This window comes from Pleurodeles waltl, chromosome 9 (genome assembly GCF_031143425.1).
Source record: "Pleurodeles waltl isolate 20211129_DDA chromosome 9, aPleWal1.hap1.20221129, whole genome shotgun sequence".
Lineage (NCBI taxonomy): Eukaryota > Metazoa > Chordata > Amphibia > Caudata > Salamandridae > Pleurodeles > Pleurodeles waltl.
Window position 1 is genome coordinate 557390043 of NC_090448.1, and position 13140 is coordinate 557403182.

The window sequence follows — 13140 nt, forward strand, 5'->3', positions numbered from 1 at the left end:
TCGGTGGACTGAGGCTGCAGTGCGGGATGGGACGGTGCTTCGTGTACCTCACGAGCGGTGTCTTCAGGCCACGGTGCAGGCAGCGGTGTCACTGTCAGTGTGGAGCGGCGGCGTTGGAGATGCCAAGGCTGCAGTATGAGCAAGGCGATGCAGAGTGTGGGGCCCACAAGTACGGTGCAAGCAGCCGCTCGGTGGCGGCGTTAGTGAGACCAGGGTTGTGGTGTGACATGGGACACGGCTCCGTGTGGCGTTGTCAGGCCACAGTGCAGTAAGCGGCATCGTTTATGGCATCACGGTTGATTTCTTTTTTTTTCTTCTGTTGCAGAGCAAAACACACATTTCCCAGTGCTGTAGGCAGATTAAGCTGAAGTCTTTGATATCTCTGAGACTTCCAACAGGAGACAAGCTCGACTCCAAGCCCTTGGAGAAACCTCACAAGCAGGATACACCGCAAAGTCCAGTCTTTGCCCTCTTTAAGGCAGAAGCTGCAACTGCAGGCCAACTCAGCAAAGCACACACAGCAAAGGGGCACTACTCCTCCTCCAGCTTTTCAGCTCTTCTCCTTGGCAGAGGTTCCCCTTGAACCAGAAGTGTTCTACAAGTCTGGGGTTTTGGGCCCACTACTTTTACCCCTTTCTGCCTTTGAAGTAGGAAAACTTCAAAGGAAAGTCTGTCTTGTTAAAAAGATCCTGCCTTGCCCAGGCCTGGCCCCAGACACACACCAGAAGGTTGGAGACTTGATTGTATGAGGACAGGCACAGCCCTTTTAGGTTTACGTGTTGCCTCCTCCCTCCGCACTCTAGCCCAGGCGATTAATCAGGATATGCAGGCTACACCTCAGCTCCCTTTGTGTCGCTCTCTAGAGGGAATTCACAACAGCTCCACTGTCAGTCTGACCCAGACTGAAGTGGAATACAAAATTCTGTGACTGAGTGACGTGGAATACACAAGCAGGCAGAGCCACATAATGGTTTAGGCAAGAAAATGCCCACTTTCTAAAAGTGACATTTTCAAACAGACAATATAAAAAACAACTTTACAAAAAGATGTGTTTTTAAATTGTGAGTTCAGAGACCCCAAACGCCACATCTCTATCTGCCCCCAAAGGGAAACTGCACTTAAGTTATTTAAAGGCACTCCCCATGTTAACCTAAGAGAGAGATAGGCCTTGCAACAGTGAGAACTGAATTTGGCAGTATTTCACTGTTAGGACATGTAAAAAACATCAGTACATGTCCTACCGTCTAAATACCCTGCACCCTGCCCATGGGGCTACCTAGGACCTACTTTGGGGGTGCCTTACATGTAGTAAAAGGGAAGGTTTGGGCCTGGGAAGTGGGTACTCTTGCCAGGTCGAATTTGCAGTTTAAAACTGAACACAGACACTGCAGTGGCAGGTCTGAGACATGTTCATGGGGCTACTCATGTTGGTGGCACAACCATTGCTGCAAGCCCAGTAGTAGCATTGATTTACAGACCCTGGCCACCTCTGGTGCACTGTACTAGGGACTTACCAGTAAACCAAATATGCCAATCATGGATAAACCAATCACCAATACAATTTACATAGGGAGCACTTGCACTTTAGCACTGATCAGCAGTGGTAAAGTGCACTGAGACAATAAACCAGCAAAAACAGAGTTCAGCATACCATAAAAACAGGTGGTCGGAAGGCAAAAAGACCTGGGAAACACGTCAAAAGATGCCAGGTCGAACATCCCGTATGTGCAGATAACAACACCTCAGTTAGCAAGAGGAGTGTGTGTGTGAGAGAAAGATCCATAGCCCAAGGATTTTAACAAGGACAGCTTTCTATCCTTCGGTTAATAAAGTGAGTGCTAATAATTTGAGCAAAAGTGACTCCTGTTATTTACAGCACTTTGAAACGGTATCACCAGAGTATTATGTGTTATATAGAACCAAGTTGCCATCATAAGCATTGATTTAAAGCAAGATAATACACACACTTCAAACTTGACATAGCGTCTTTTAGGGTTTTTAGGTCGCAGCCTACCAGACAGCACAGCTGTCTGGCTTGCGAAAGACATTTTGTGGAGTTTCAGAAAGTTGACCTTGGAATGCATTCTGTCTTTTGCTTGCCATTGGCTTTGTAACTCATTTTTCCTGGCTCCCCATTTGCTGGCTTTATTTGCGTTAGGCCCCCCAGTTCAAGTACATCACTGCCCATGCTAAAGCTGTGTTTAAAGAATCCTTTTGCAAAGTTGTTTTTCTGGTAACAAACAGGCTTGTAAATGTTGTCATCTGGTCACATCACATTTGCTGGTCACATATACATATGCTGTGCATTCAAAGTCTGAGTCACATATCTGGTCCTGTCTTCCGAGGGAGCATGCTGTTTACTGTGTCTTCAGCTGACTTCAAAGTGGGAGTTTATATATTTCAGGATTGTAGATTGTTCTCCTCATGGAGTAGGAGGTGTTGCAGTTCTTTTAATAGCCTTCCTGTTAAATACGAATGCCTGGATTTTGTTTTTCACTATGCATAGAGGAGGTAAGCACCAGTTTACTGCTGGTTCACCCCCTTTAAGTATCAATCAAGGCAGACATCTTGAAACAAAGTGTTACCTCGTTAATGAACACTGAATGTTGAAGCAAACCCACAGAAAGCACAATCAAAGTGCATTCGTTTTTTCAGATACATATGTAAGAGACATGCTACTGTACACCACTCTACGCCACTGCACTGACACTTGACTCCACTCTGTGCTACTGCGTTTCTGCATCACTCAACTCTATGGCACTCCACTCTGCACCACTCTACTGTATGCCACTGCACTCTACTGTGCGCCATTCTACTCTGCGCTACTGTACTCTGTAAACTATTCTAATCTATGCCACTGCATTCTAGGACGCTGCATTTTTTCACTGCTGCACTCAGTGCCACTGCAATCTGGAACCCTCTACACCAGTGCACTCTACACCAGTCCACTCTACTCTGTGCCACTTCAGTGTATGTCACTCTACGTGACTCCACACTGACATTCCAGCACACAGCACTTTCTGCAACTCCACTCTACAATACTCTACTCATCATAATCCACTGTACGACTCTCCATGCCACTCTACTCTATGCCACTAACCTTTAGCCATGCTGCTAAAACACATTTGCTAAACACAGCTAAAACACATTGACAAAGCCAAAACCTCTTGCATGGGCAAGACTTACTGCCTTTGCTAATGCTAGTTTCTTATTGCAACTATTCCTAGCTTGAGTTGCCTCCAGGAGATAAGATATTGCTCCCATAAACGAATGCATGAAGGATTGTCACCATCAAGAGAAAAGTTACTTTGTTGTGTTCAGTAGGGTTCATCAATTTAGATGCTTTATCTCCTGGAGCATAATGAAGCCACATCTGTATATTCCTATAAAGAATGGATGTTGCAAACTGTGATTTCTTGCTCTACAATAGGCAGGCTTGAGGGTTAACATGGTGTATAAGGACACAGTGATCCACCATGGAGGTCTCACTGTAGTGAGTGAATGTAATGTCATGTTTCAGGAGACCCGGAACCCAGCTGTATACCAGAATTTTTACATAGGTCAGTGGGGAAGTCGGGGTTTTTTATGGGGTACACAAATAGTACAGTGTTTTGTCAAGCAGCAGGACTGAAGAGAAAGTGGCTGAGGGAATGCTGCTCATTTGAGACAGAATGTTAAACCAATCAATAGTCCTCATGCGTAGTGCAGAGAGGTGGGGTTTCAGTTTTCTTGTGTTGTTGCAGGCAGCGGGTACACCCTGAGGTGCAGTGAAAGAATGGAAAGAATGTTCCTGACACGCGGGGCATACAGGTCCAGTTAAAAACATTAACAAGCGCTGCAAGTAGGTATAAAGGACCCGGCGGTGAAGGCCTGGTTTTGGAAAAGCTTTTTCTTAAGATGCCACTGCTGCCACTGCTGCTTGCTAGTCGGTGAAAGACTGGGTGCGCCCCAATTGTGATACTTGCATTTTCTCACACTATAAAGAGAATGTTCTGTGCGATCTAAGATTATAACCATGATGTCCTTCTCTTGCAGGAGATTGCTGTTCAGGTTGCGGAATGGTTGAAGGCAGCTAGACTAAACCATGTGGACAACTAAAACTCTGGAGTGGAAATATGGACTAAACAGACCTTATCAACTCCTTAAAAGAAATGTATACCCAATGTGTGGCTTGACCCCAGTGGACACTTTGCAGCAAATGTGAAAGATCTCAAATTAATTTTGTTTGGAAAGTTTGTCCTAAAGAAATCTTAGGTCAAAAAGGTACAGGGCCTGATTTAGAATATAATGGAATAGAAAATTCTTCAGTTTCAGAAGGGGAACTCGATATACATAGTCGAACCCACAGGGGGAACTTTCTCTATAATACTATCCGTTTGATGGAGGAAATTCAGCCGATGGCTTTTACTTCGTATTTAGAGATTTCTCCTAAAGTTGGAGAATTTTAATGTACTAAACAATTCTTAAGGAGACCCGTAATGCTCCATCTCCGCATTGGGGCAAAGCAATATTCTTAGGAGTGTTTTTGAAATGAAATCACCCAGATCATGATTTAAAACCTGGTATTTGTACTTGCATGTTATTTAGAACATGCGCAAAATCAGAAGGAAAACTGAATTTTTTTTATGATCAAGAGTGCAGGAAACCAACAGATAGCAACAACCATCAGTTCCACTCATTACATTCACCTAATATAAATATACAAAACCTTCAACTGCTTCAGTTTTATCTTATTGTTTTTCACACAGAGGAACTGTTCTTTCTATTTAAAAAAAAAAAAAAAAGCACAGCAAAGGTGCAGCGTAATGTGTAATACACATTTCTTAAGGGAGAATGTGCCACTTGAAGCTTACATTAAATTTTCTTCCAAAATAAATTCTCTTATGCAGACTGCACTTTTTCGATTATAGATTCTCTAAATATTCATACCCAAAGTTTTCAACTTCCTATAAAGTTTGAACAAAAATGCTAAAGAAGCAAAAAATTGAACGAGTTAAAAATGTATGTAGTAAAATCTTCAAAAATAGGGGTCACTTATGCATGTTTCTTGTAAAATACACTCATAGCTACATGTGTTCTGTTGTATATTGCACTATTCCAGTAATACAAAAACCTCTGTTTGCATACAGAACATCAAGTATTTAATATTTTAATGAAATCCTAAAAAATAGCAATTTCTGAAAAATATACATGAGAACTTAAACATGCTTTAGAACCCCCAGTGGCACAATGTCAACAGGTGGTGCTTGAGATTATGAATTCATCATTCATGCAAGAGGAAAACAAATAAAAGTATCTCTCAGTTGATTTTATTGCTTTTAAAAACAAGGCTTTGAAAACGAGCTTTGAGCCTTACTGTAAAATTAAAAATAAAGATGACGATTTTAAATGTTGCCTTCACTGATGAAACATGGTACTTTATGTAAAGTAAAACAATTTGATACTCCCGTTATGATTGTCAGTCTTTCCATAAACAACGAATTGATGTAAAATTTTAATCAGAGTACAATGTTCATCCATACATTCACTCATAATGTAAATATTAGTAATTTGACAGCTTGCCAGAAATTTTTCTCGATCATTACTACAACAGATGGTGTTATTTAGTTTTCATTCATATTATCCTCCATTTGGTTATTTTTACCATTAATGGGATTATTTGATGTGATTTTCTGCTGGCAAGTAAATTTGACTGAAATACATTTAAAAACTATACTTTTTCTGTTCGGACATCGTTTTGAATGTGCTGCCTAAAACTCACCTTGTTTTTTTTTTCATGCCAGGTATTTTCTGTGTCTTACCAATAGTTTACATGCTAAAATACATGCTTATTTATTCCATATCCTTATTTTTGCCATCCCTGTTATGCAACTGACCAGTGTTGTCAATTCCTGCATGTGAGCTCCTCTCCAATTTATGACACAAATGGACGGGCGAAGTAATCGAAAATTAATAGCACTGATCCCTGTGAGCCAAATTAAATTAGTATGAACCTACAGAAATGAGTCGCTTATCCTACGTTTTAAGGGAAATGCTGGCCATCGAAAGACACCAGTTAGCCGAAACAAAGCTAGGAAAGTGGTAAATGAGTTAATTACCAAAAGGACAATTAGGTTGAGGGTAATATTGTGACTATGTTGTTTTCTGTGAAACCAGACAACCGTTAATGAATACTAGCACCAAATGTAACCACTATGTGCAGTTTTGGGCAGTTTATTTATTAGCTTGCACCAGATATTTCTTATCTGCCAATACTGACAACATTGACAAGTAGATGAATTTAGTTGACGTTGTCTGAAGAAATGCACTTCTACATCAAAATCCAATTTGCAAAAGGTGAAATTAGGTAGGTGTTAGTTTTTAACCAGATGTCTTCTAGCTCAGCAAATTGTAACTTTGTGTAGAAAAAAATGCTTTCAACCTATAGAAAGTAAAGAAACATCTAAAAAGTATTCACTGATCCTGGAAATTGCCTGTGCACTCCCCACAAAACAGAATATGATGCATGAGATATGGCACATGATAGGGTGTATGGTAAAATGGGGAATGCTGTATCACCTAAAACATGTTATAGCAGCGGGATCATACATGTCTGGTGGCTTGTATCGCCCCTAAAACTTTTGTTTTGTAGGGAGATGGTCCTAACTGAACCTAAATACTCCTGGAAACAACAACTCTGCATTTATACTCCAAATGAAACAAAAGTTTTTCACTGATTGTCACTCCCTCTCTTGAAGCCTTTTATCTGGAGTTCTGATAAATAACAGTGCTTGTGCCATGATATTTTGGGGCTAAAATTCCATAATAAAGGACTACTGGATGGCGAGTGGAGAGCATGATGATGATAATGGTATGTACGGGTGTTCATTCACATTTCTGTCTCTCAAACATGAACAAAATTCATCTTGCATATTTTGTAGCAAGTGAAGGTTATTTCTCTGGGTTTCATCTACTTGATAAATGAAAGTCTCCTTTTAACAGTTTTACTTGTTTATAGTTTGCACTAGAAAGTAGGCTGCAAAATTTAAGAATCAACAAGTACACATCTGAATCTGATGACTGTATTTTCTGCAGTACTCACTGTGAAGCTCTTAACTGAGTGTTTTCTCCTGGTTGTACATTTTATTTTACAGCAACTCAATTGTCTCTTTATAAATAATTTTGTGTGAAGATTTCCATTTAATAAAGCGATATTTTCATGCTAACTACTAAGATATTGTGTATAATTAATGTGCTTCAACTAATACACGAAAGTCTTCCACTTTTGTGGGGAAGACGAGGCGGGTAGGTCAACCTGACTCTGTTGTTGTGCTGCTTGTTCCAAGTTGTAAGGCAGGACTGGAAGGTATAATTATTTCTGCAAAATATTTTTAAATCTGACTCTTACTGTAACATATGAGCAAATGCTACAAGCAAGTTCTACCCTCAAAGAGGGATTGGAGAGGTCTCAAACTAAAATGCTTGTACAGTCATATAGGTAATAGCACAACACCATGTTCTTAAGAAATGTAACTAAATATGCATGAATTAGTCTCAGCCACTAGGAAGTACTCCGCACATTCCAGTCCATTGTTTTTCACTGCCCCGTCGTATGAATGATCCAACCATATGCATATCAGGTCTTAGCCCAGCTTTAAAAGTGAATTTACTGCATGAACCACTAGACCACTCTCCTCCTCTATTGGGAAAACAAGCAAGCCCAGAAATGCTTTGACCTTGTTGGGCCTCATCAGTGAACTGCGGCTTGCGTTCTCTGCCAGAGAGCTATGGGCTCCAAGTAAAGACATACTCTTCTCTCTTAGGCGAACCACTGGAAAAAGTGTTGAATTAAATGTACTGGGCTCAATCAATTAGTTATACCCATTACACTCTGGAAGCAGGAACTGGGCTCAGAGCTTTGAAGTTAGCATGAAAGGTTACTCAAAGTAGGGTTCACTTCAGCAGGGCAAAAGACCAGCCAAAAATCTAAGAAAACTGAGTCTTATAGTGTGAAAAGAGATAAACTCCCTGGGCGAAGCAAGATGCAAAGTTATACTATATTACAAACAAATTCTAGTATCGCTGATGTGAAATTCCCAATAAGAATGCAAGCAGGTGCATATCAGAGATCATGAAAGTAGCACTGTAGCAGATATTTGGGTCAGTCAAGATAAATTGAATTGCAGTGGCCAATCCTAGCTACAATGACTGCTTGCACCAATGTTCTACAGCAGTCTAGTGTTTATAGTGGCATAACTTTATTAAGAGCCACTATTAAAAACAGCAAGATAAAGGAAAGGAACTGATTTTAAAAAAAGTGCACCGATTTGTGGAAACCAAACCCCCACCTCAAGATTGCCGAAGGAATAAGGTAAGGGCTAAGAAGGGTGGGTCTTAAAGAAATATCCTGGGGCATTTTACAGATCAGAAATGTGGAAGAACAGAATGGGGGAAGTGTGACTGACTAAATTATTTTGCAAAGAAAGTAGGACATCCAGTTGAAGGCTGATTCCATAATACCAAGGGAATACAGTCATTAGATAGGAAATGAGTAAGAGTTAAATTCTGGACTTGGGTCCAAAATGTTCATATCAGCTGACCATTGTTAGAAATGGGGTCTCTAGTGGGCAGTCGGTTTGCACCCTGTCCAAGTAGGGAACTTCACTCTAGTCAGGATAAGGGAGATACCCGCTCAGATAACCCCTGCTCACCCCCTTGGTAGCTTGGCACAAGCAGTCCGGCTTATCTCAGAAGCATTTGCACATAATACACAGTAATAAGTGAAAACACTGCAAACCGACACCACACCAGTTTTAGAAAAAAAGCCAATATTTATCTATATAAAACGAGACCAAATACGATAAAAATCCAACATACAGTAATAATATGAATTCTGCAAGATTTACTCAAAAATACAGTTCCTTGACGTCAATAGCTCCAGCTGGGGCTATCACGGTGTTGTGATCAACAAAACCAACAGTTCAGGCCGGCCGTGGTGTTGCGGGCCAGCTACGGTGTCGGGAAGACCCATAAACAGTAACTTGAATTTGCAGGGCGTCGTGATCCTCACTGTGAGCTCCGTAGATCGGCGTCGCTGATGTAGAAGTGTCAGTTCTGGAGTCAGTGCAGGAGTCGTCAGGCCCTTGAGGTCACATGCGTTGCAGATCGAACTCCAGGCTGGTGAAGTCCGATGTGCTGGCGTGGATGGCGTCGGGGCTGCGGTGCGAAGCTGGACGATGCGACATGCGGTGCCCACAGATCACAGTGCAGGCAGCGGCATCGGTGAGGCCAGGGCTGCAGTGTGAAGCGGGGCGGTGCGACGTGCGGTGTCCACAGGTCACGGTGCAGGCCAGCTGCGTCGTTGCCGGTGTCGCTGTGGTTTCTCCTCTTGAACAGCTCAAAACGTGCAGTTCCCAGTGCTGCAGGTCGAGGAAATTGAAGTCTTTGGTGACCCTGAGACTTCCAACAGGAGGCAAGCTCTACTCCAAGCCCTTGGAGAACTTTCTCAAGCAGGACACACAGCAAAGTTCACCCTTTGCACTCTTTTCAGGCAGAAGCAGCAACTGCAGGCCAGGCCAGCAAAGCAACACAGCAAGGGGACAGTACTCCTCCTTCAGCTCTTCTCCTGGGCAGAGGTTCCTCTTGATTCCAGAAAGATTCTAAAAGTCTGGGGTTTTGGTCTTCTTCTTACACCCAGTTCTGTCTTTGAAGTTTGCAAACTTCAAAGCAAAGTCTCAAGTGTTTGCAAGATCCTTCCTTGTCCAGGCCAGACGCACACCGGGGGGTCAGAAACTGTATTGTGTGAGGGCAGGCACAGTCCTTTCAGGTGTGAACGACCACTCCTCCCTCCTCTCTAGCTCAGATGGCTCATCAGGATATGCAGGCTACACCCCCACCCTCTTTTTGTGTCACTGTCTAGAGAGGTGCAAAACAGTCCAACTGTCAAACTGACCCAGACAGACAATCCACAAACAGGCAGTCACGGAATGGTATAAGCAAGAAAATGCCTACTTTCTAAAAGTGGTATTTTCCAACAGACAATTTAAAAAGCAACTTCACTAAAGGATGTATTTTTAAATTGTGAGTTCAGAGACCCTAAGCTCCACATTTTGATCTGCTCTCAGAGGGTATCTGCGCTTTAAGGATATTTAAAGGCAGCCCCCATGTTAACCGATGAGAGAGATAGGCCTTACACAGTGAAACCCGAATTTGGTAGTATTTCACTGTTAGGACATATAAAACACACTAGTATGTGTCCTACCTTTAACATACACTGCACCCTGCCCATGGGGATACCTAGGGCCTACCTTAGGGGTGCCTTACATGTAGTAAAAGGGATGGTTTAGGCCTGGCAAGTGGGTACACTTGCCAAGTCGAATTGGCAGTTTAAAACTGCCCACACAGACACTGCAATGGCAGGTCTGAGACATGTTTACAGGGCTACTAATGTGGGTGGCACAACCAGTGCTGCAGGGTCACTAGTAGCATTTGATTTACAGGCCCTGGGCACCTCTAGTGCACTTTACTAGGGACTTACCAGTAAATCAAATATGCCAATCATGGATAAACCAATCAACAGTACACTTTACACAGAGAACATATGCACTTGAAGACTGGTTAGCAGTGGTAGAGTGCCCAGAGTCCTAAAGCCAACAAAAACTGTCCAGAAAAAATAGGAGGAAGGAGGCAAAAAGACGGGATGGCCTTGCAAAAAGGGCCATTTCCAACAACCATGATGATCCAGAGTATCCCTAAGGCACTTTGACACTAACGAGTACAACCTCATTCCTGTCAAGGGGCAATAGCCTGAATGGCAATGATCAAACAGAATAGTGGGTTTAGTGAAGTCTGATAGTGTTCTTTAATTTATTTTAAAGGGGTATCGAAGTAGGGAAATGGGACTGTATATGCTGAGGATTTCAGGGGCTGTTTTTTCACTAGAGGGTCCATAGTAATCACAAGCAAGCAAAGTAGAAGCATTACTTAATGAGGTAATAATACAAGCATTGATATCCGACCCCTTCTTGAAGATCTGTATAAGACCTGGGTCAGAAAGTGAGCCAGACTTAATATAATTGGCGCCTCATAAAAAGAGAGAGACAAACTGAGATGAGGTTGAAAAGATAAAAAGGGCGTTCATGTGATGAATTAATGAGAAGGGGTGTCAAAGATGAGATCGACATTAAAAATCTTCTAAAACAAATGAGGATGGATGTTCAGTCAATGACTTGACCACATTCACATTGTTCTAGAGGAATTAATGGCATTGCCGATCTAAGAAGAAGAATACGTATCATGTGATTGCCTGACCGTTTCTTATAGACCTGTAGGGCAAATATTGTTTGTTAGATTTGGATTCAGAGCTGTAGGACGCCTCCATACTTTATCTTGGGATTTGGCTGTGATTATGTCAGTAGAAAACAATTTAGTCGAATGAGGGGGGTGGAGGGAGGGAATAAGGTGTTGCTTTTGAGAAGACTATTAAGGAGGTATAAGGTCGAATGTAGAGGTAATTCCGCTTGGTTGAACACAGTGAAAGTGCTGATTTCCATGGATTTAGGAGAAAAAAGTGAAAAGCCTTTTGAGGACTTAATCCAGTTAGGTACAGTGGTTTGAACGAATCTCGTGAAGGGTACTAGAATAGCTGTGGTCTGGAATTTGGAAGTGATGGGATCAGAAGAAAGCCAGATAGAAAAATGAACTGAAAAGTGGTGCCACCAGGCAAAAGAGTGCATTTGGGAAGAAGGGGGCAGAATGAAAGGTACTTGAGGTGAAAATGGAGTCAAGACTATGACTGGCACAAAGAATAGGGGCTAGGACAAGAGGTCTGAGCCCGATGGAGTTAATTGGGCAGATTAGAGACAAAGTTCTGGATCTGCCAAGAAGCTAAACCAGCTATTAAGATGTCCTTGTATACAACAAATGTATCGACCCTAAGGGATAAGGAAAAGTCAAAGTTAGTAAGGCTAACACCAAAGTAAGTGGTGGGTCAAGATGACCAGTAAAGAAGTAGGAGAACTGGCCACAATGCGAAAAATGCCTCAGTGAATCAGCACCCAAATTGCTTATTATACATTACCTTTGGATAAATCCAGAATAATCTCGCTCTGGGCCTATCAGCTACAGCAGCAATAGTAGCTTCATTGAGGGTATTGTGGGTATCAGTTCTAATGTCGTTCATAACACATATTAGTTCTTGAGCAGTGTGGGGTAGTTTTAAAAGATCTTTATCTTCACAAACGCAGATTCACATGTATACCTAGTCTATGAACATTGTCTAGTGCATCTTTGATATATAGCAGTAGTTCCCAACTTTTCGACTTCTGTGGACCCCCACTTTATCAATCCTGGAACCCGGGGAAGCCTACTGAATCATTATTGGAATCCACCTCTGATCTAACTTCCTGCCATACCCTTGCCTATGCTTAACAACTAATTCTGTAGCAGAATTGTGTGTAATTTCCATAAACCATAAATCCACTCTTGTTGACTTCTTAACTAAATAGCCTCTTGCTAGTAGTAGTTTGACGTCAGAGAAGCAGTTATTAATAAACCCTCTAAAGTATGACAACCATAAGCCAAAATAATATATGATCAGAAGACTCTGGGATGCCATACTCCTGGATACCTTTCGGTTTTTCCATTACATCTACCAGACAGTTCCACCAGGTCTAACCCAAGGCTAATTGGACCCCATTCAGCAGACCTGTTATCCTTTGATTTCTTTTTCCAGCGATGGTATCTGGTATTTAATTGCCAGTATCAGCGGCTGAGTCCCCTCCCTCAAATTTGAACTCATCCGTTTGCTTTTCAGACAGATTACACGCAAGGAAGATTCTGTTGCCAATCTGGAGCCCAAACAACTGCCGGATACCTTCATCCTTAACTGGGCAACTTTCTCGGGTCGCACATAATTTTTTGGCTGCTTTACCCTACGATTTTTTGAAAGAACAGTCCTTTATTGTGCTCTCGCTACTTTCTGGTATTTATGCATCTTGCCTTATTTGGTTTTCCTTGTTCCTAAATAGGATAAACATATAAAGATAAACTAATCAAGCAACTCTTCTTTATTCTGTTTACAAGTATTGGATAGAAGAACTGTCAGACAGCTTGTGTATTTGAGATGCTCCATTGCCAATTTAGTGCCCACAAAAACGGCCT

General features: G+C 41.9%; 1 protein-coding gene across 1 annotated transcript in view; it reads left to right on the forward strand.

Annotated features, from left to right (window-relative positions):
• Positions 1-7205, forward strand: part of PRSS16 (serine protease 16) — a 93631-nt gene extending 86426 nt beyond the window's left edge. The window contains exon 12 of the mRNA XM_069207510.1: positions 4036-7205. Within this exon, the coding sequence (XP_069063611.1) occupies positions 4036-4098 (63 nt within the window). The 3' untranslated portion in view covers positions 4099-7205. The remainder of the gene's footprint in view (positions 1-4035) is intronic.
• The last annotated feature ends 5935 nt before the right edge of the window (positions 7206-13140 follow it).